Consider the following 22,454-nt stretch of genomic DNA (forward strand, 5'->3'; position numbering starts at 1 on the left):
CCCTGGGCGCACAAGTCAGGCATGGTCTCTGCTCTCCCGGAGTTTATAGTCTAGGATAAGTAAAAGTATGATCCTGGATCTGGACCCACAGTTACCTCAGTCACCTGCTAGTGACTATGGTGGATAAGAAGCAAACTTGGATCTGCTATAGTTGAGCCCTGAACCCTCAGGTGTTGCCTGCCTGGAGGAAAGGATACTTCACCATAACTACCTCATCCTCACCAACAGAAACAGGTTAGAAAAAAGAGCTAATCTCTCTTTCATCTCTCTCTCTCTCTCTCTCTCTCTCTCTCTCTCTCTCTCACACTCACTCACACACACACACACACACACACACACACACACACACGTATAACTCACAGACCAAAGATGCAAGAAATGGGTAGAGTCAGAGAGCTAGAAGAAATATTATAACGAGATCAGGACATGGTGGTACATGCCTGTTAACTCCAGGACTGGAGAGGCTAAAGCAGGAGGATCATAACTTCAAGGTCAGCTTGAGCGATACAGCAAGACCTTACCTCATAAATAAATAAATAAATAAATAAATAAATAAGCAAATTATAATATATAGTCTGGTATATATGTGCCAGACAGTGATATTCTTGTCTGTGGTCCCAGTTACTCTGGAAACTCTGAAGGCTGGGCCAGGTATGGTGGTGCAAATCCATAATCCCAGGTATGCGACAGGTAAAGGTAGGAGGATCACAGTCTGAGGCTGGCCCTAGGCAAAAAGCATGAGACCCAATTTGAAAAATAAACTAAAAGCAAAAGGGGTTGGAGTTGTGGCTCAAGTAGTGGAGTCAAGTGCATTTTGAGTTTGAAAATGTAGAGAGGAGAGGACATCAGGAGCTCTGACCACTATCTGGGAAGTATCCTGCTCTTCTCCAAATTATTCTTCCATTGGACCAATTAGCTAACACTAGGATAGAATTCAAATTAATTCCTTCCCTGGGACTTTTTCTCTTTATTTATTTATTTATTTATTTGGTGGGACTGGGGTTTGCAGGGCTCCATGCTTGCAAAGCAGGTGCTCTACCACTCAAACGACACTCCAGTCCATTTTTATGTGGTTATTTTGGAGATGTAGTCTCACAAACTTTTTGCCCAGGCTGGCCTCAAATTGCAATCCTCTGGATGTCGGTCTCCCAAATAGCTAGGATTACAGGTGTGAGCCACTGACACCTGGCTTCCCCAGACACTTCTAAAGAGTCATCTAAATATTGTCTAAACTTCTTCCCCACTTCACAGTGGGGAACAGAGGCCTTAATGTTACCCAGAAAATGAGTGTCTAAACTGAGAGTTGGGGGTTTTTTTTTTGGGGGGGAGGGCATAGGGGAGTTGTTTGTTTTTGCAGTGCTGGAATCCAACCCACAGCCCCATGCATGCTAAGCAATTGCTCTGCTGCTGAGCTACACCCCCAGCCCCTCAACTGAGATTTTTTTTTTTTTTGGTTTGAACTCAGGGCCTCACACTTGCTAAGCAGGCGCTATACTATTTGAGCCACTCTGCCAGCCCTGTTTTTCATGTTGGGTATTTTTGACAGAGGATCTTGTGAACTATTTGCTCCGGCTGGCTTTGAACCAAGATTCTCCTGATCTCTGCCTCCTGAGAAACTAGGATTACAGGTGTAGCCCCTGGCGCCCCTCTCAACTGAGATTTTAATGCAGATTGCTAAGAAAATTCCCAGTTTTGTGAGATGCCTGTAAGACTTCAGAGGGACTCAGGACAGAAACCTCATGAACTAGGAACTGGACTGTAGTAGGGAAGCCCCTTTCCACAAGCCAGGCCAGGCTGCAAAATTGGGTCATTGGTCATTTACCTGATCTCTGCCCTTAGTCCTCAGTCTGGAATCCAAAGAGGCTACTAGTTAAGGGGCAGAGAGCAGGACTGAGAAGAGAATTTTACCTGCCCCACTGGCTGCAAACTGGTAAGAAAAAAAAAAAAAAAAAAAGGCAGGGGGAGGGGCGAGTGAGGGTAGGAGACCTGCTTTTCTACTCTTTGAGTGACAGGATTTTGGAGGCTACTCCATTTTCCTAGGAACACCAATATTTCAATGCTACTCCCTAAATCATGTCAAATGATTCCCTCTTTCAGGAACGTCTCCATATTTCTCCTCTCTCTGTGTCTCCCCCAGGGCATTCCACACACTCCTCCCTCCCCCTTACCCACACACACTGGGAATTGAACCCTGGCCCCCACTCCTGTGCTCTACCACTTGAGTCACATCCTCAGCCCTTTTGTTTTTATTGTATTTTATTTGTTTTCATTTTTGAGATAGGGTCTGGCTAACTTTGCCCTGGCTAGGTTTGAACTCTCTATCCTCCTGCCTCCACCTCTGGTGTAGCTGTGATTATAGGCATTCAGTAGTATGCCTAGCCCCAGATCACTTTTTGGGGGAAGAGGGGAATATCCTAAATGGGGCCTCCTATCTAGAAACTTGGAGAAGAGGAAAGATTTTTAAAAAGGGATTATTGCTGGGAGTGGCGGTACACTCTTGTAATCCCAGCACTACAGAAGCTGAGGCCAGAAGATCCTGAGTTTTAGGCCTGTCTGGGCTACATAGCAAGACTGTCAAAAAAAAAAAGGGTCAGGCACCTGTGAGTCACACCTGTAATCCTAGCTTCTCAGGAGGCAGAAATCAGTACAATAGCAATTTGAAGCCAGATGGGAAAAGAGTTTGTGAAACCCTATCTCAAAAACACCCATCACATAAAAGGGCTGGTGCAATGGCTCAAGGTGTAGGCCCTGAGTTCAAATCCCAGTACCACAAACACCCAACACAAAAAACAACTGGCAGAATGGTTCAAGTGGTAGAGCACCTGCCTAGTAAGCATAAGGTCTTGAGTTCAAACCAGTACTGCCAAAAAGAAAAAGAAAAAAAAAGAAATGTAAAGAATTTCAATGGTAGAATGCCTAGCATTCATGAGGCCCTGGGTTCAATCACCAGTTCCACTACAATAATAATAATAGGGGCAGGGGGGAGAAATAAACCAAGCCTTGTATGCACATATGAATAATAAAAGAAAAATGAAAAAAATAAAAAAAAATAAAAAAATAAAAAATAAGGAAAATAATAATAATAATAATTCACAGGAAATGTGAGGAGCCAGACCTGGAAGTGGCATTTGTCTGCTTATGTTTCATTGCTCACAATACAATCTCATAATACCATCTAACTACTGTAGAGTAGACTATGGAATGTAATCTGGCTGTCCAACAGCAAAAGGAAATGGATCTGCAAATATAGCACTGTCTCTGCCACGTGCCCCTACTGAGAAATCTAATGACCATTTTCTATCATCTTATTGAACATTTCAATTATGTTTGATCCTTTATTCCATCACTCCCACGTGGGAGGCTATTCATTCTAGTTCCTTTATGTTTTGTTTATATAACTAACACCTATAATGATCATTATGTGCCAGACACTAATTGCTTTAAAAATAAACTGTTTTTTTAAAAAAATTTTTAATAAAAAATAATTAACTGTTTTAAGCTTCACTACAATGAAGACTATAATGTACTTTAATTGATTCCATTTTACAGATAAGAAAACTGAAGTCACTGAGAGTTTAATTTGTTGAAGATCACACAGCTTGTAGATGGCAAGAGTCAAGCTTTGAACCTAGGAATCTAGGCAGTCCAACTCCAGAGTTTCTTTCTTCTTTTTTTGCATGCATGGTTGTATTTTCTTGATGTGCAGGATTGAACTAGGGCCTTTGCATGGTAGGCAAGTGCAGTACTCACCTCTGAGTTACACTCAAGCCTGTAGCTTATTTTTTTTTTTCCTTTCTTTTTTTACAGTACTGGGGCTTGAACTCAGGGCCTACACCTTGACCCACTCCAGCCCTTTTTTGTGAAAGTCTTTTCCAGATAGGGTCTCATAGAACTATTTGCCTGGGCTGGCTTCCAAGAGATCCTCCCAATCTCTGCCTCCTGAGTAGCTAGGATTACAGTGTGAGCCACTGGCTCCCAGCTTGGAGTTTATTAATAACCTCTCTATGCTGCCGCCTTTTTCTCTTTCGCTTCTCTTCTGTTGCTTATCCTTCAGCATGTGCCACTATGCCCTGTTCCATTTTTAGGTCTTTCTTGTGTGTGTGGTGGGGTTTTTTTGTTTTGTTTTTGTTTTTCTGGCAGTCCTGGGGTTTGAACTCAGGACTCACTCTTGTTAGGCAGGAGGTCTACCACTTGAACCATTCTGCCAGCCCTTTTTGGTGTTGGGTATTTTTGTGATAGGTTTCACAAACTTATTTGCCTGGGCTGGCCTCAAACCAGGATCCTCCTGATCACTGCCTCTTGAGTAGCTAGGATCACAGGTGTGAGCCACCAGTACCAGGCTATGAGGTTTAAATTATCACTTTTTTTCTTCTTCTTTTTTTTTTTTTTTTTTTTTTGCAGTTTGAACCTCAGGGCTTTGCACTTGCAAAACAGGTACTCTTCAGCTTGAGCCACAGCTCCAGTCCATTTTGCTCCATTTATTTTGGAGATGGGGGTTTCATGATCCTCTTGATCTCAGCTTCCCAAATAGGTAGGATTACAGGCTTGAGCCACTAGCACCTAGCAATTACCACATTTTTAAATGGGATCTCCAGTGAGATCTAGAAACTGGGATGAGACCATACTTGAGATTGGAGCCCTACCTCCAGTGGTCACACAGAACTTGGTCATACAAGTGATAAAATATCTGTTGCTTCAATGAATGACAATTCCTAATCCTCTGTCTCCAAACTGGATTGAGCTCCAAATCTGAATACTTAATTTAGCTAGTAAGGGGAAAGGGTGGGGAAAAGATGGGGAAAAAGTATTCCAGGAAGAAGAGAGCAAACCCTGCCAACTCTATCTCTAGAGTCCTCAAACTCATTTTATTTTTCCACCTCCACTGACATATCTTCACTCTTACCTGGACCCTAGTCATGGTCTTCATTTTGTCCCTCTCCTCCCCCTCCACTGTGTAGCCCTGTGCCAATATGTGGCAAAATCTAATTCCATGGTTCCACTGTGGATAACCCTCCCATTGCTTCACAAAGCCCTCTTCTCACATTTTGTGCTTCAGAACAAAGAATGAATTGTAAATCCCTAAAGACTCCTCTTTGCCTTTACTCTTGGAATGGGTCTCGTTGGCTGGAATGTCTTTTCTCTTAAAGAAACTACTCTGGTCTCATCCCCCTGGAAAACCTTCCCTAAACGCTTTCAGGTTGCACTACCTCCTCCCTGCTTCTGCGCTAGCAAAGGCGGAGCCTAATAATCACAGAAGTGTCCCAGAAGGTTTTACTTCTAGGCTCACCAACTTTACCAGTCAGTGGAGCCCAGACCGACCGGTCGATTCTGTCTCCCTGGCGGTCCAAAGCCATCCCCTCGGTGCTGGAGAGAAACTCTGCGCGAGAATCCCTACAACACCAGCCGCTAGGGCGGCTTGGCCCCGCCCCCTCACCTCACGTGCGAGGCGCCGCCCCACCCCCTAAACTCCCTACCACGAAATGGTTCAACCGATGGGGGCGGTGCTAGGGTGCTTAAACCATTCTGATTGGCCAGGGAGAGCCGTACCACGATGTTGGCGGGGGAGCAAGTCGAGGGTAGCCAGCGGCGGGTTCAGAGCGTGTGAGTGCGCCGCCTCTGACCTAGACGCCTACGCTGCGCTGCGCCAGGCCTCCTGTCGGGATGCAGTGGACAGTGGGTCGGCGGTGGGCGTGGGTCGCGCTGCTCCTGGCTGCCGCAGCGGTGCTGACCCAGGTCGTTTGGCTCTGGCTGGGTACGCAGAGCTTCGTCTTCCAGCGCGAAGAGATCGCGCAGCTCGCGCGGCAGTACGCTGGTGAGCGGGCTGAGGGCGGGCAGTGGGGCGGGCTGGCCCCGGAGCCTGGCCGCGGTTTCTGAGGGCGCCGGACCGGGATTGGTTCTGATTCCGCCGTTCCTCTGTTTCCATCAGGGCTGGACCATGAGCTGGCCTTCTCTCGGCTGATCGTGGAGCTGCGGCGGCTGCACCCAGGCCACGTGCTGCCCGATGAGGAACTGCAGTGGGTGTTTGTGAACGCGGGTGGCTGGATGGGCGCCATGTGCCTTCTGCACGCCTCCCTGTCTGAGTACGTGCTGCTATTCGGCACCGCCCTGGGCTCCAGCGGCCACTCGGGTCAGTGCTAGCGGCGGGCCAGACGGGGAGGCTGGGGCTGTTCAAGGGCCCATGCTCTTCTATCTGATGCTTAGCTGGGTCATGTGATGATGAGGATACCTTGATAGTTGGTGTCCATCTGATTGTCACTCAGGGCGCTATTGGGCTGAGATTTCTGACACCATCATCTCTGGCACCTTCCACCAGTGGAGAGAGGGCACTACCAAAAGTGAGGTCTTCTATCCAGGTAAGTAAGGAGGCTCTGTCACAGAAGTGGGGCCCTACAGTTGGGGAAGGGAGCAGGACTTGGAAAGGGAGTGAGTATTAAGAGCCCTTCCTTCCTCCCCACCCTTATAAGCCACAGGTGACTGGTTGGGGCAGAGCTGAGAGACCCTGTTGCCTTCCTCTTTTAAAGGGAAACAGAACACTTCCTGTTGGATTTTTATTTGCCTGGATACTTTTACCCAGACAATATTCCAGCAATTGTTGGGAAGACAGCTGGTAATCAGAAATGCACTCATTCCCAAAAGTTGAGAGACATTTGTCTTTCACCTGTTCCCTTCTCTTTTAAAATAGTGAACAGTTTACATTTTTTTTTAAAGTGGATAAGAAAAAAATGGAGGTTTGGACTTCAGATTCAGTTTGAGGTTGAGTGTAAGTAAGCACACGGATTGGACAGATACATTCCTCAGCCTCATAACTCTTAGAACCATCCCTTTTATCTCACCAGCCCAGCCTGTTTAGTTATATTTCCTTTAGACATGAGTGAGGTTTGAGAATACAGACGTCCATACAATGGCCAGGTGGGGTAGCCCTCCAAGCTTCCCCCGAGAGGGGACATGGGCAGGTGATGGCACAAAATATTTAGAAGTGGCCATCTGGGTCTCTTACTCCTCCAGGTAATAGGCCAGGCTAGTGAGGTAGGGCTTTTTCTTTTCCTGAAGCTGTCTCTTCATTCCCCATCCCGGGATATCATGGGCCAGGGAAACACAACAATGAAGTACAGGACAGAGCTGGTCCCCTCACATGGGTGCTCCCTGTCCCCAGGGGAGACAGTTGTGCACGGGCCTGGCGAGGCAACGGCTGTGAAGTGGGGGCCAAACACATGGATGGTGGAGTACGGCCGAGGTGTCATCCCATCTACCCTGGCATTCGCACTGGCTGACACTGTCTTCAGCACCCAGGACTTCCTCACCCTCTTCTATACCCTTCGCTCCTATGCCCGGGGCCTCCGGCTTGAGCTCACCACCTACCTCTTTGGCCAAGACCCCTGACCAGCTAGGCCTGAAGGAAGACCTGTGGATGGACAGAAATGGGCAGGCCCGCACATGTCCACTTGCTGGAGCCCATGTGCACAGACAGGGACATATACACCATGGAGATAATTGAGTTCTTGCTGTATGAGGAGGGACATACATGCTTATACATCCAGAACCTCTTGGGAACAAATGGAACATAAAATATATAGATGTCAAGACTTGTGTGAACTGCAAGGATCATGCACTCACATCCATCCAGAGAAGGAGCCCCACATTATACCAAGAGGGCCAGTCATGTTTGAACACACATATCACAAGCTTTACTCACTAACTCAGGCCTTCCCAGAGTTTACTGCCGGCATCCAGGGCTCTGGAGTTAAGGATGAGGGTGGGTATTACATACTGCCTCGGTCTGACTCCTCAACCCAGCAGTAAGCTTAGGGGATAAGGGAGAAGAGGGGCTTCCTTTCAGAAGCCTCCTTTACTTGAAGCTATGATACCCTTCCTCTTCATCTCCCTGTCCTCACCATATGCCTTATCCCCATTCTACTCCCCTGCTATGCAAGTGCCCCCTGTGGCTTTCCCCCTACCTCCTCAGCAACCAATTCAGCTGGGGAACCAGAGGATTGTAGAGAATGATGAAGTGAAGGTCCTCCATCTCTGAAAGACCCTGTTCCTTCCTTGTTGGTATGATGGGAAACCTGGCCTCACTCAGTTCAGGACCCACCACCAAGGAGAGAAACTGAAGAGGTGGGCCTGGGGTCCAAGAGGCCATCCCTGGCCTAGAGAAGATTTTTTTCTGCACGTGTGCACACACCCCCATCACAGCTTCCACACACTGCCCTGCTGCATTCTCTGTTCATCTGTCTTGTCTCTGATAATAAAAACTTGTCAAATAGTTTCTTTTGTTTGTGTGTCTGAGCAGCAGGAAAAGCTGCTACCTCCTGGGGGACTTCAAGAAGGCATCTTGCTGTGTGATCCAGTTTATAAGACACTTTGGACTGTGTTCAGGACTATATACTTAAGTGTACCTAAGAATTACCTAGGAGGCCCCTTGAATCTAGAGGTTACTGGGCTCCATCCTTGGAGAGAAGTTTTTCTGGGTTAAAGCCTTGAGATCAGCATACGCAGTAAGATTTCCCCCAACAACTGTGAATTCTGCAGTCCTGAGTGAGGTTTTGGGTTTACTCTGCCAGTGCAATTCTGGGGACGGTCATGAGAATCCAGCCCTGGGTGGCCACAGGATGGCAGTGTGCTCCTGCTTTTAAGCTGAAAGAAGCATCACTGTTCTCAGTTTTTCTCTGGGCTCAAGATTATGAGATATACCCCCACCCAGAACAAGAATTCCTCTACTTTATGGTCTGCCTTTTGATCTAGCACTTTTGTGGGGGTTCTGGGGTGGAAATCAAATACTCTACCTGGTATGTGAAGTAGGTAGAGGTAAGAGAGACCTGAAGTGTCCTCCATCCCAAGGATCCTGCCCTTGCCTTAGATTTTGCACCTTAGGCGTAAAGCTTGCCTCACCTTCATTCTAACCTTACTCTCAGGTTGAGTAAGATCAAGACCACTACCACTTCTTGGGACTCTTAGTGTATTAAAAGTGAAAGAAACAAGGTTATAAATTACGTTTTTAAAAACAAATACAAAAGACTACATATATAACCTCTTGAAAACATTGGGGTTGGGCATGGTGTCACAGGCCTGTAATCCCAGCAATTCAGGAGGTAAAGATCAAGATTGAGGTTCAAAGTCAGACCTGGGCAAAAACTTGAGACCCTATCCTAAAACTGAAAGGGCTGTGGGGAATAGCACCACTGAAGTGAGATGTTGAGGAAATAAGAATTGGCAAAGGGGCTGGGGCTGGTGGTGTAGCTCAAGCAGTAGAGTACCTGCCTAGCAAGTGTAAGGCCCTGAGTTCAAAACTTAGTACTGCTAAAAATGTGTGTGTGTTTCTAAATGTGTGACTCTGAGTGAAGTCCAGGCAAATTGGCCATCTTGACCCACCATGTTGGCCTTGGCTGGGTCCTCTCAATCAAGGCTTACAAAATCATGCCTTCTTTGAGGACTTCCCTCTTATAACCCAACTCTGCTTCTAGGCTCAGATCACATATTTGTCAGGGATGCCCAAGTGTCCCCTGTCATCTCACAAGCAACGAAGCTCCTGAGTATCTCTCCATCTCTGTTGCTAGGTTCAGTGGTCATTTCCTACTTCTTGTCTTATTTTTTCCTTTTGTTGATACTGAGAATAGAGCCCAAGAAAGGCTTTGTGCATGCCAAGGACACACTACCACTGAGCTATGACTCCAACCATCAACTTTTCTGACACAGGTAATCACTCCTAAAACACTTTCAGCTTCTAGGACACTTTTTTTTCCTTGCCTCCTTTGCCAATTCTTGATTTTTTTTTTTCTTTTTGGTGGTACTGGGGTTTGAACTCAGGGCCTTGCACTTGCTAGGCAGGTACTCTACTACTTGAGCTACACCTCCAGCCCCTTTACCAATTTGTATCTCCTTACCTCTGATTTCCTACAACCTAGTCCTAAAACTCTTCTCAGTTTATACACCCTCCCAAGTGATCGCAACTCTTTCGTGACTTTAAATAACATCTACATGTCTTGATTCCTAAATCTTCACCTCAGCTTAAATCTCTTCCCTGAGTTCCAGCTTTGGATATCTTACTGCCTCCATCTGCACTCGACATTTCCACTTTGTTGCTTAATAGGTGTCTCAAACTTAAAATGTCAAAAACAAAACCAATTTCTCTCCCAATCCTGTATTCACTCATCACCCCCCACAGTCTTTTCTATCTTAAGGTTGACTCCATTTGTCCAGCTGCCTAGATCAAACACCTTGGAGTCTTCTTGAACTTCAGTCTCATTCTCTTATATCCCACATTCAATCCAACCGCAAATCCTTAGTTTTATCTGTAAAATATATCCAGGCTTGAGCCAGGCATGGTGGTCCATGCCTATAATTCCAGCACTTGGAAAGTAGAGGCAAGAGGTGTAGCTCAAGTGGCAGAGTATTTGCCTAGCAAGGGTAAGGTAAATTCTAACCCCAGTACCACCACCACAAAAAAAAAATTCAAAACAAATCATTTGTCACTTCAAGTGCTATCACTCTGGTCCAAGACAACAACATTCGTTGGTTGGACTACTGTGATGGCCACCTAAATAGTTGATCCTCATGCTTGCTTCATCTGGAGGCTTCACACAACAGCAGGAGGCAGACTTTTCACTGCTGAGACATTTCCAGTGGCATCCCATCTTGTTTGGTCCTTTGACTCCTTCCACAGGTCTACTCCAAGGCCTATGGTACTCTGATCAAACATCCAACCATTCAGCTTCTTAGCTACCCTATTCCAGTCTACTGACTTCATCACTTCTCTTCCATCACATCAAGCACCCTTCTAACCTCAGGATATTTGCACTGATTATTCTATCTTCAAAGCTCTTTTCTAGGTATCCAAACAGTTGTCCTCTTCCCCTCTTTCAGTTCCTGCTTGGTGAGTCCTTCCTTTAACACATTACAGCATTCCTTCTGTGATGATTTTCAAATATACAATTGTATGTGCGTGTGTGCTCACATAAGTAGGCAAGTACTCTACCACTTAATTGCATCTCCAGCTCCTTTCCCCAAATATTTGATACTTTCCCCTCCAAGAGGTGAAGCCTAATTCTCTTTCCCTTAAATGTGTGTTTGACTTAGTTATATACTTTAACACATAATATATTGCAGAAGTGCCAGTGTGTGACTTCTAGGACTACACCATAGAAAGTATTGCTGCCTATTTAGTCTCTCTTAGATCACTGAGGGGTGCGGGGGGCAGGGGTAGAACAACAGCTTTGTTAGGAGGATATACAAGTAATCCTGTGTAGACGCCCTTCATAGAAACAGGTCTCCTGCAGACAGCCATGTGAGTTTGCCACCTTAGAAGTGGCTCCTCTGGCCCCAGACACTGGGGTTCGAAATCAGGGCTTTGTGTTTACGAGGCAGGTGCTCTGAAGCTTGAGCCATATCTCCTGCCCCAATTAAGCCACTCTTGTATCCCTGACCCACAGAAAGGTGAGAAAATAAGTGTATGTTGTTTTAAACTGCTAAGTTTTAGGGGTAATTTGCTACACAGCAATAGATAACCAATAGGCTCACCTCTTTCCATTCCCCCAACAAACCACATTTTTCTCCATGGTTCATATCACCAGCTGACATATGTATATATATATATATTTCCCCCACTAGAATTATACCATTATAACAGAGACTTTGTTATATTTATGCCTGCATACAACAGTACCTGTGATAAAGTAGGTACTCAACAAATATGTGTTGGATGAATCAAGCATTAGTTTCTGGAGGTTTAGGTTAGTTTGTCTCATCTTTGTCTCTGTGAAGTCTAGGACTAGGCTATATGTGGGTGTGGGAAGTAGCCTTTCCTTTTCACAGATGGAGAGAGATAAACCAGGTCCCAGTCAGGTGTATTCCTTCCCTTTAGCCCTTCCCAGTTATAGACCTCCTAGCCCAGACATCAAAGCCGGATTTACTTTTCTTGATTCTTTTTCTTTTTTGGGTGGGAGGGGTAGCTGCCCAGCCTCATGCTCCTCTCCTCCCCCAACCCAAGCCCTACAAAAAGTAATCTCCAGCCAGTTGCTGGGGGCTGAAGCCTATACTCCTAGCTACTTGGGAAGCTGAAATTGTGAGAATCGAGGTTCAAGGCCAGCCCTGGCAAATAAGAGACCCTATCTCCAAAATTACCACAGCAAAATGAACTGGAAGTGCGGCTCAAGCAATAGAACACCTGTCTTGCAAGTGTGAAACCCTAAGTTCAAACCCCAGTTGCACAAAAAGAAAAAAGAAAAAAAAAAAAGGAAGCAATCTCCAGATCCTGAGAATCTAGAATTTCCCCAAAGTCAGTTTCTACCTTTGCAGAAGGAATCCAACCATCTTTCTCCAGCTACCTCCTCTGAGCAGCTGAGGGAGAGGTGGGCAAGCTAGACACCAGAGTTTTGCAAATCTCCACCCTTTCCCTTTCAAATCATCCATGAAACCCCCAGGACATGACTGTCTGCCTCTTTGCATTCATTAATTTGCCATTCTGTGTACCCAACATGGTGGTGGGGGCAGGGAGAAGAGGGGGCTTGCTCTGCCAGAGAACTCACATCCTCCAACAGCCATGTAGGAGGGCATCAGTATTAAGGGGTGGCTCACTGGTACAGGGTGGAGCAGGGGATTCTGGCTGACTGTGAGATCTGATGTCTGAGGTGAAAGCCTCTAAGGCTAGTCAGAGTGGGACTGAGTTTCAGCATGGCCAGGGATGGCCATAGAGAACAAGGACTTAGTTCTACAGTGGGAAGTTCTGGGCTGTGAAATAGAGTGGAGGATGGAGGCAGGGAAGGCAGAAGTATGGCACCCAACAGGGGATTCTGGTGAGAAGAGCTGATGGTCTGGGCCATGCAAGCTGAGGTTGAGAAGAGCCAGCTGACTGGGAGAGGGAGAGGAAGGAGACATAGGTCAGGCTCCATTCCTGCCCTCTAGAGGAATGATGACCCTGGGACATATCTGCCTCAATGGGTGTGAGGCCTAAGAATGGTCCTTTGTGCTAAAAGATTTGGCATAGTTTCATACCCATACCCCTATACACCTGCTATTCACTAACATTAGGGTGGTCCTCATGCCTGTGGTAGGTAGGTTCCCTTGGACACGGAAAGAAATTGGGGATGTATGCAGTTGCCTGAGAAGAATAGGGTCCAGGTTGCTCAGAGGAGAAATTGTGGCCTGCCACTCAGGACTCAAGAAAGAGAAACAGCATCTGGTGGACAGTGGGGCTAAGGTAGGCCCAAAGCAATTGGTCAGGAGTAGGGGCTGGGGGGCATCTGCAGAGAGAGATTTGGAAGTCAGGGACACATGGATGGGAAACGTGTGTAAAGACGGACACAATGCTGAACCTGAGGTTCGTTATACTCTTCACTCTTTTCTCCTTATGTGTTTGGTAATACCCATAAGAGAATGTCAAAAGATATTTTATTTTATTTTTTGGAGGTACTAGGGCCTGGACTGAGGGTCTCATGCAGGCTCTCTACCATTTGAGCCACTTCTCCAACCTTCCCAGCCCTCTTTTGCTTTAGTTATTTTTCAGGTAGAGTATAGTGTTTTTGACAGGGGAAGGCATCAGACAGCAATCTTCCTACCTACAGCCTTCCTGGTAGCTAGGATCACAGGTGCTAGCCACCACACTCAGCTTATTGGTTGAGATGGGGTCTTGATAACTACCCCTCCCCCCTCCACACACACACCCCAGTTGGCCTGGAATCTATTCTCCTGATCTGTGCCTCAGAGTAGCTGGGATACAGGGAAGAGCCACCACACCAGGCTTTAAACGAGATAAAAAAAAAAAAAGACGAAATTGTATGGGACTGTGTATCTGCATGTGGTGTGTATACACTGCTTCAGGTGTTCGTCAGCTTATAGACCTCTGGGTGTGGGTGTGGGTCCACTACCATGTGCATGCCTGTACACAAACTGCAGTACACTTGCAGTTGAGGACTGCATACAGGCAGGGAAGGAGAAGCTTCTGTTATGCTCCACACTCACCCTAGCATCCTAAAGAATGATTCCCCTGGAGATTGTGATCAGAACCTGCCCAGGCCCTTGGCCCTCTAGTGAGTGCTAGTAGCCCTGTAAACAGAGTGACATTAGGGAGTTGTGTGCCTGAACTTGTGATAAGGTGTGTTGGTGTGTGAACGCGGCTATTTGTGTATGACTGGCCGGCACTCAGTGTGGATGTGGGGGGCATGACTTGTGACTCTGGGCGGGGCCCCGATCCAGAGTCCAGTGGAGGTAGACTCCTCTTTCTCCCTCACATGATTCCCCATAGCTCTCCAGCGCCCCCTCCCCCCGAAGTCTGGCTGTAAGGAAGGTGGGAGACACCTGTTGGGGGCTGAGAGAGGCAGAGCTCACAGGGGCTCTTCCCTTGCGCCCCCGCCCGCCCTGCCCAGCTCGGGTCCCGCCCCCCGCGATCGCAGCCAGCAGAGCTGCTGCGAGTGAGCGCACCGCGGCCAGAGGGGCGCAAGGCGGCCGGAGCGCACGGAGGGGACCCTACACAGGGAACCGAACCTAGGAAGGGGCCGCCCGGGACGCGGGCGAAGCAGAGGGGCCGCCGTGGAGACACCCGGGGCAGCGGGCCGCGCCAGGCAGGTGAGTGCGGCTGCGGGGCACCGGGAGCCAGAGAACCGGGCGCAGCGACCCTGCTGCCTCCTGACCGTCCGGTCGCGTCTCTGTCCCATCTCTGCTCCACCGCCCTCGATTCCCGTACCTCTGCCTCTCTGACCCGTCTCTCCGTCGGTTTTTCCCTGTCTATGTCTCTGACTGTGCCGCTGTGTTTTCTGTCTCGCCTTTTCTCTTTCTAATTTCTCTCCTGCTGCGTCGGTCTTTCTCAGTCTCTCTCAACTCGTGTCACTATTTATCTCTCCCCACCTCTGTCTCTGTCTCTCTTTCTGGTCTTTTATCTCTTGCTCCTCTCTCCTACCTTCCCTGTCTCTCTACCCAATATCTCTATCAAGCTCATCTTTCCCTGTCTGTCTCTACCCTTGCCTCTGCCTGGTATCTCTGACTCTCCTTCTTTCTCCATCTTCCTTGAGACAGTCTCTTCCTTGTCCCATCTGCATCTCTATTTCCATAAATCTGCTATTGTCTCTGTGTCGCATCTCTCTTGCTCTCCTCCTTTGGTCCCTGTCACCCTGATTTGCTCAGCCTCTCTCTGTCCTCAGTCAATGGCCGTCTCTGACACCCTGAGTCTGATCGCTCTCTCCTGCTCTTTCTACATCTCTGTGTATGGTCATCTATGGGAAAGCTATCTTTTTACCCTTTCCTTATGACCCCTGCATGCCCCTGAATCCATGACCATGTCCCCTTGTCTTGGGGTGTATGGGAACAGCAAGGCCCAGAACCCATAATTCCCTCCCCCACAGACGGCCCTTTCCTCAGGGCCCCACCTGGTACCAGGGCCCCCCCCAGCAGGGGGACTGCGCCTGGAAGCTGTAATGGAGGCCCTGCAGAGGCAGCAAGCAGCTCGCCTGGCCCAAGGGGTGGGGCCATTGGCCCCTCCTTGCCTACCACTGCCACAGCCTCCCCTGCCTGGACCCCGGGCCCTGCAGGCTCCTGAGGGAGCCTTGGGGAAGGTTGGGGTTGAAGAAGAGGAGGATGCTGAAGAGGATGAGGAAGGGGAGGAAGCCAGAGCACAGGAGGAAGCAGCCGAGGAGAGCCAAACAGGGGCCCAGGGCCCCAGCTCACCTTCCAGCCAGCCCTCTGGACCCCATCCTCATGAGTGGACCTATGAGGAACAGTTCAAGCAGGTAGGACTCTCCGCACTTTCAGGTCCCCCCACCCCCACCTTTTTCCTCCTGTGCAAAAGAGACCTAAGTGGTCAGTAGTCCATCCACCATCCCTCTGTCGGAAAGACAGACTCAGAGACCTAGAGAGAGAGTGGGAAGACTAGAGGATAGATATAGGGAAGGAGAGACAGATTCCCAGATATGTGGAGAGTGCATAGAAATGCTCTAAGAGGTATAGAAGATGCCCAGAAACATTAGGACTGACGGGATGAAAGCTGTTGGTGAGTCTGGAAGGAAGGTGGGAGGCATACAGATGCCTTTGAGGGAGGGTAATCTGCAGTATGGGGACTCCAGTGCCAGCTTCACCCCACCTATCCTCTCACACATCAAGGCACAAAGACCAATGGGGGTGTCCCAAGCTGTTTACTTCTGTCTTTGGGAGTAGAATAGGGATCGTTATTCTCTTGCAGGCTGGTACACCGCTCTTCTTTCCTTTCACACTGCTCTACCATCCAAATTTTCTCCCTGGCCTAGGTTCCATAGGTGACAGTTCCCATCTTGTGTTGGCCACTAAGCTGCAGTGTAACTGAAGAGCCCCTATACAACTGGGAATGACAAGACCTTACTCACATGGCCTTAATTCAAGGTTCTTCCCCTTTGTGTAAACCTCATGGGTGTTATTCTAAGGATACTAGTCCAGGCTGTCACAGTGAAGGTGTTCCATGAGTCCAGGTGTGCTATTCTGGCAGTGTTATTCATAGGATGTTGATCTTGGGTATTTTCCAGAATTATTAATTTATGGCTAGTGCTTTGTGCCATTAATGTAAGACTGGGAGTTACTCAAGCCCCTGTTACTCTGGAGTTACAACTCTAGTGACTATTTCTCCTGGGCATAATTCTGGACTTATCACTAGGAGAGTATAGGCATTATTTGTAGATATCCGTCTAAGATTTAGGGCTCTGTGTTATGGGTATGTGGCTCTAAAGCTGGATCTCTGGGGTTTGCTACTCATGGTGGTTCTTTTTTTTGGAGGGGTACAGTACTGGGGTTTGAATTCAGGGTCTCACACTTACTAGGAAGGTGTCTACTGCTTGAGGCACACCCCCAGCCCTTTTTTGTGTTGGGTATTTTCGAGATTGGGTCTTGTGAATTATTTGCCTGGGTTGGCCTCAAACCTCGACCTTCTTGATCTCTGCTTACCCAGTAGCTAGGATTACAGGTGTGAGTCACCAGTGCCTGGCTACTCTGAGAGTTCTTACTGGGGAATGGAGTGTTACCTCTAGGTTTTACTTGGGGACTGTTATTCTGGGTCAATGACTCCATTACTCTGGGGATTGTTTGTCTTAGATTTAGAAGGTGATACCGGAGGTGATTGGGAAGTGGTGGGGTGACTGGTAGGTCTTATGCCCTAGTCCTTCAGGTCATGGGTGGCACGTAGCCAGTGCCTCTGTAGTGGTAGGGGTAACTGCCTCTGGAAGGAGATCAGACCAGAAAGTATCAATCAATGCTCCTGAGTATCCTTCCTTACCCTAATCCTGGCACACAGGAATGTGAATTGCATGAAGCCCTTACAGGAAGTGAATAAGTGCCTTAGATATACATGTCAGTCTTCTCAGTATGTAGTACAGCCCCAGCCTGGCTTCTTCCTGTGGCTCTGAATGTCCCCTCAGGGTGGGCAAGACTCTATACTAGAGAGTGGGCTGAATAGTCCTAGCTCCTCCCTGCTTCCTCTCTTGCCATATTTACCAGTTGCATGTTTTGAGCTACCCAGGGCACCACTAGCCAGGCTGGGTCTCTGAGCGTATTAGAAAAAGTCACTCCTATGCCGGGTGCTGGTAGCTCATGTCTGTAATCCTAGTTACTCAGGAGGCAGAGATCAGAAGGATTACAGTTTAAAGCCAGTCCTGGCAAATAGTTTGCAAGGTCCTATCTCGGAAAAAAAAAAAAAAATCACATAAAAGGGTTGGCAAGGTGGCTCAAGGTGTATGCCCTGAGTTCAAACCCCCATACTACAAAAAAAAGAAAAAAAAAGAAAAAGAAAAAGTCACCCCTATCTGCTCTTGGGTCCAGGCCTAATGTCAGGGAGTCTGTGTTCAGACCTTACTAACCTCTTCAGCTAAGGACTCTTGTTCAGGGTAAAACCTGAACTGGAGTCCCAGGGAGAGGGAGGCCAGTGGTCAGTGGAGCTGGGGAATGACCCTTGTTCTTCCCCAGCTATATGAGCTCGATGCAGACCCCAAGAGGAAGGAATTTCTGGATGACCTGTTTAGCTTCATGCAGAAGAGGGGTGAGTGAGGTGATGCGGAGAAGGAGCCTGGAATTGCCCCCACATACCAGGTTTGAGGAAGGGAGACCCCAAGTATAGTCCTCAGGTGGGGGTCCTCCCTGCAGAGGCTTGAGGTTGGCAGCACCTGTCCTTTGGGCCCTCAATAGTGTCTTTAACCTCTGACCCTGCCCCCCCTTCTCCACCCCGGGATTAATTAGTGGCCAACCCACTGGCAGGTTAATGAGTGTGGGATCAATTGGGAGGGTGAGAGAGGGGAACTGGTGGGGGGCTAGCTAGCTTGGGGTAGAAGCGTCCCAGGACTGGAGGGCTGGAAATGCCTTGGTTGTCTATGGTGGGCTCTTCCTCCAACCTTCTCTCTCTTCAGTTTCCCCTTGCTTTAGGCCAGGGGGCTCCCATGCACCCTGTAGCAGGAAGGATTGGGATTAGATTGAAGGAAGGACTTCACAAGGGATGGGCTGGGGGCCATGTGAGTGGGGCAATGGAGAAGGAATTCCTTTCCAGGAATCTCAGTGCTGGAAGAATGCAAGTAGGGTCCAGGAGGGGATCAGGGTGGGCTGCAGTCCATCACTTCTGCCTCTCCCCAGATTCATGGGACTGAATACTGACTCATTATCTCTCTCTACAAAGCTAATTAACTCACTCAGAGCGCAGCCTGATAAGCTGCTAATTAACTGGCTGCACTGCCTGCCCCCCCACCTCCCCGCCTTAGTGCAGCTTCTGGCCCAAGTCCTGGGCCCCAACCCAGGCCCAGCATCCCTTTCTGGTCTCTTCCTTCCCAGAGACCCTTGGTGGGATCCCAGGTTCTCTTGCTCCCCAGGGAGCCCTGGTCATTCTGGTCCCAGTGTCCCCTCTCTGTCCCTTCCTCAGGGAATGGAAGGCATTCTAAGAGGATCCCAGCACTGCCCACATCCCCATCTCAACCTTCCTTCAGTCCCTGCCTCCCTCTGCTGTGCTGAGGGGGAGGGGGGTCCCATAGGGCCGATAATTTCCCCCCATTAATCAGGCCACAGCTAATTGTTCGGGTCCAAAGGCGGCGGTGGAAGGGGACGGGATCGGTAAGGAATTAACTGGGGCCCATCGCTCAGTGCAGACAGGCCCCTTTGTCAGGACTGGCTGGCGGGGTGGCGCAGGCTGTGCAGTTGGCTAGGCCCAGGCTGGAGCTGATTCTTCTCTGCCGACATCCCCTGGCCTCAGGCAGCCATTGGGGGCTGCTGCTTAGGAGAGTCCAGCTCTTCAGCACTATTTGCAAGTCCTTCCTAAAGTCTACCCCAGGAGTCAGCAAACTAAAGCTTTCAGGGTAAATCCAGTGACTGCTAGATAAGAATAGTTTTTACATTTTTACACATTTGGAAAAATAGAATTAAAAGTGGAATAGCATTGCATTTCCAGACTGTGAAACTGGAATTTTAGAGCTTGTAAATAAAGTTTTATTGGAACATAGCCATGTCCATTCCCTCAAGTATCCTCTAAGGCTTCTTAGGCTGCAATTGCAAACTGGGTAGTCGGGACAGACATCACTTGGCCCACAAAACCTAAATATTTACCATCTGGCCCTTTACAGGATAAGTTTGCTGACCTCTGATCTTAGTTTCCTGTCCTTCCTGCTATGATAGAGGCCCTAGGGATTCTGGAGGCTCTTCCTGTAATCCCACCTCCTCATCTCCCCTATCTTTCCTTCCCTCCTCAGGGACCCTGCCCTGTACCCAAGCCTTGTGCAAACATCCAACTGTTTCAGTCCCCAGGGATGACAGCAGACAGGGCCTAGTGTTAGTGTCCTGACTCTCTACCTATTCCACACCAGGGACACCTGTGAACCGCGTGCCCATCATGGCGAAGCAGGTGCTGGACCTGTATGCATTGTTTCGCCTGGTGACGGCCAAGGGCGGCCTGGTGGAGGTCATCAACCGAAAAGTGTGGCGAGAGGTCACACGCGGCCTCAGTTTGCCCACCACGATCACCTCGGCCGCCTTCACTCTTCGCACCCAGTGAGGCCAGGGGCTCTGGCAGAACCGAAGGGCACGCGGAACAGGGGTTGGGGCACGGGCGAGAAGGGCGGGGCGGGGGAGGAGTGTGGGACATGATCAGCCAGGCCCAGCCTACCTCGTCTCCCGTCCATCCCTAGGTACATGAAGTACCTGTATCCGTACGAGTGCGAGACAAGGGCGCTCAGCTCCCCAGGGGAGCTCCAGGCCGCCATAGACAGCAATCGGCGCGAGGGCCGTCGCCAAGCTTACACCACTGTCCCGCTCTTCGGCGGCGTAGCGGGCCCAACCCCTCCTCGGGGCGCTCCAGGTCCTGGCCCCATCCCGCCCGCGCCCACACCTGCGCCCGCGCCGGGTCCGGTCCCCGCCTCTGGATTGCCGGCTCACGCGTGCGCCCAGCTGAGCCCAAGCCCAATTAAGAAAGGTGCGAGGGAAAACCGGCAGAAGTTTGGCGGGGATGGGGGAAGAGTGTCTCTGAGATCTATGCACTGAGATACTGGAAACATTAAAATGTAGGGACTCTAAGGTCCAGGAGGCTTTGGGATATAGGAGCAGCAAGATCTGATGGACTCTAAGGTTTGGGGATCCGTAAGGTATAAAGATCCTGAGGTTTGGGATTAATAAAGCCTTGAGAACTTTGGGGTACCGGTTACTACAGTGTGGGGGTTGAAGTTTAGAAAAGGTCCTTAATCCATAGCAGTTTAGGCACACCTGTCCTATTCGCATGTGCCTCCTGTGACTTGAATTATTTAACAACCAAAAACAAGAGAACCCTTCAAATTCTCTTAGACCAATCTAAACGTATGTTTTGGTCCTTTGGGCACTACACTTTCAGAGCCTCCAGGCTGAGGCTCTGAGTAGGTAGAGATGACCTCTCTTGGTCCCAGGCCTAGGATGAGCTCTCTTGGTCCCAGGCTTAGGGGAGAATCAAATGCAGACAAGTTGGTTGGGCCAGAGATGCTGAATGACCTATTATTCTTCCAGAGGAAAGCAGAATTCCAACCCCTCGTCTGGCACTACCTGTGGGCTTGGCCTTGGGGCCTGCACGGGAGAAGTTGGCACCAGAGGAGCCTCCAGAGAAGAGGGCTGTACTGATGGGCCCCATGGACCCACCTCGAATCAGTGCACCTCCCAGTTTCCTGTCCCGTGGAAAGGTTCCTCTGAGGGGTGAGGAGGGGCTTAAAGTTAGAGGGCTTTGGGCTTGTGCCTTGAGGGAGGATAGATCTATTAGGTTTTGGAAGTGGGACAGACAAATCTTTCTGTAGACAACTGTGTGATTACAGATACAGGGCTGAAGTGGAATGAGGGCTATCTATAGGAATGGAGATGGGGGGGCTTCTAAATCTGAAGTCTGATTCCACAAATTGTGACTCCTGTCCTCCCCACCATGGACAGAAGAACGCCTGGATGGGCCTCTCAATCTGGCAGGCAGTGGCATCAGCAGTATCAACATGGCGCTAGAGATCAACGGGGTGGTCTACACTGGTATGGATACTGTAGGTTGTCTACACTGGCATATGGAGTCAGGATTTAGACTAGCATGGGAACTTTACACTTTCTCTACTAGCATGAGGTTTAGGAATATCTGAACTTGCATGGATAATTTGGGATTTAGAGGATTGTTGCATTGGCATGGGTTAAAGGGGATATCTACATAGCATGGGATCCGAGGCAAGGTCTCTGTAGCATGGTTACTATGGGATATCTGCCTTGTCATAGGCCTGTGTATTAGTATCAATATTTCTTGCTTACCTGTTTGAGGGTATCTACATTGGCATAGGAATCTCTTACTGACTGGAGGGGCTTATCCTCAATGGTGTGTAGTGCTCTCACAATCAGAACACTTATTTTTATTTCCTTCTGTTTCTGTGTTCCAATCCCGCTTGTGATTGCTTTTTACAATCTCCTTGCCCTTTTGCTAGGCGTCCTCTTTGCTCGTCGCCAGCTTGTGCCAGCTTCCCAGGGCCCAACCAACCCTGCACCCCCACCTTCTGCAGGACCCCCTTCCAGCACCTTGCCTTGAGAGTTCCTACTCAGAACTAAGAGTCCCAGACCCACTGCTGAGGAGGAGGAGGCACCCTCCCACCTTGATTCTTTCAGGATGCCTATTCTGGGATTCAGCCCTGGGAGATGACAGCACTCCACCTCCATGCCAAAGGGATTTCTTTTGCTGTTCCATCTACCTCATTGTAAAAGGGGGACACCTCCTTCTGGCAAATTCCAGCAGCATCTACCAAAGAATTTCCCCAGTAACCCCTATCATTTCCTCATGTGCCTCTGTGTCAACATCATCTTTGGCACCCCACCTATTAGGGTCAACCTGCTTCTCTTCAGGAGCCAGGTGAAGGCTCGGATTGGGGTGTTGTGATGGAATCATCCCTCTGGTCGCATCTGGAAAATAAAGCTGTGCTCTCTCCCTCTCTAGTGCCTCCTCTTCTTGTTTGGGTGTGGGAGATGGGAAGGAACGATGTGATACTGCCTTAGGCCAGGAG

The 22,454-nt window shown here is 48.9% G+C and overlaps 2 protein-coding genes across 4 annotated transcripts; both read left to right on the plus strand.

Moving 5' to 3' along the window:
* The first annotated feature begins 5,551 nt into the window (after positions 1–5,551).
* On the plus strand, positions 5,552–8,263 carry Sigmar1 (sigma non-opioid intracellular receptor 1). Of its 2 annotated transcripts, none has more exons than XM_020176780.2 (4): positions 5,552–5,812; positions 5,927–6,127; positions 6,261–6,353; positions 7,284–8,263. In XM_020176780.2, exons 1-4 carry the CDS (start codon positions 5,662–5,664, stop codon positions 7,493–7,495), a joined length of 657 nt encoding a protein of 218 aa, XP_020032369.1. In that variant the 5' UTR covers positions 5,552–5,661; the 3' UTR covers positions 7,496–8,263. The 2 variants fall into 2 exon arrangements, with proteins under 2 accessions (XP_020032369.1, XP_020032368.1); XM_020176779.2 differs by having other exon boundaries at positions 5,555–5,812; positions 7,154–8,263.
* Positions 8,264–14,237: 5,974 nt separating this feature from the next.
* Positions 14,238–22,376, plus strand: Arid3c (AT-rich interaction domain 3C). Of its 2 annotated transcripts, XM_020176777.2 has the most exons (8): positions 14,242–14,556; positions 15,330–15,713; positions 17,908–17,980; positions 19,782–19,965; positions 20,103–20,386; positions 20,947–21,129; positions 21,358–21,447; positions 21,885–22,376. In XM_020176777.2, exons 2-8 carry the CDS (start codon positions 15,402–15,404, stop codon positions 21,983–21,985), a joined length of 1,227 nt encoding a protein of 408 aa, XP_020032366.1. In that variant the 5' UTR covers positions 14,242–14,556; positions 15,330–15,401; the 3' UTR covers positions 21,986–22,376. The 2 variants fall into 2 exon arrangements, with proteins under 2 accessions (XP_073907674.1, XP_020032366.1); XM_074051573.1 differs by lacking the exon at positions 21,885–22,376 and having other exon boundaries at positions 14,238–14,556; positions 21,358–21,760.
* The last annotated feature ends 78 nt before the right edge of the window (positions 22,377–22,454 follow it).

The sequence above is a fragment of the Castor canadensis genome, chromosome 13 (assembly GCF_047511655.1).
Source record: "Castor canadensis chromosome 13, mCasCan1.hap1v2, whole genome shotgun sequence".
In the NCBI taxonomy this organism is placed as follows: domain Eukaryota; kingdom Metazoa; phylum Chordata; class Mammalia; order Rodentia; family Castoridae; genus Castor; species Castor canadensis.

Coding starts and splice junctions, on each gene's coding strand:
- Arid3c (XM_074051573.1), top strand. CDS start 15,402: ATGGAGGCCCTGCAGAGGCAGCAAGCAGCTCGCCTGGCCCAAGGGGTG. Junction 15,714..17,907: donor ATGAGGAACAGTTCAAGCAG/GTAGGACTCTCC, acceptor GTTCTTCCCCAG/CTATATGAGCTCGATGCAGA. Junction 21,130..21,357: donor TGGAAAGGTTCCTCTGAGGG/GTGAGGAGGGGC, acceptor CACCATGGACAG/AAGAACGCCTGGATGGGCCT.
- Sigmar1 (XM_020176779.2), top strand. CDS start 5,662: ATGCAGTGGACAGTGGGTCGGCGGTGGGCGTGGGTCGCGCTGCTCCTG. Junction 6,128..6,260: donor GGGCTCCAGCGGCCACTCGG/GTCAGTGCTAGC, acceptor ATTGTCACTCAG/GGCGCTATTGGGCTGAGATT. Junction 6,354..7,153: donor AAGTGAGGTCTTCTATCCAG/GTAAGTAAGGAG, acceptor CCCTGTCCCCAG/GGGAGACAGTTGTGCACGGG.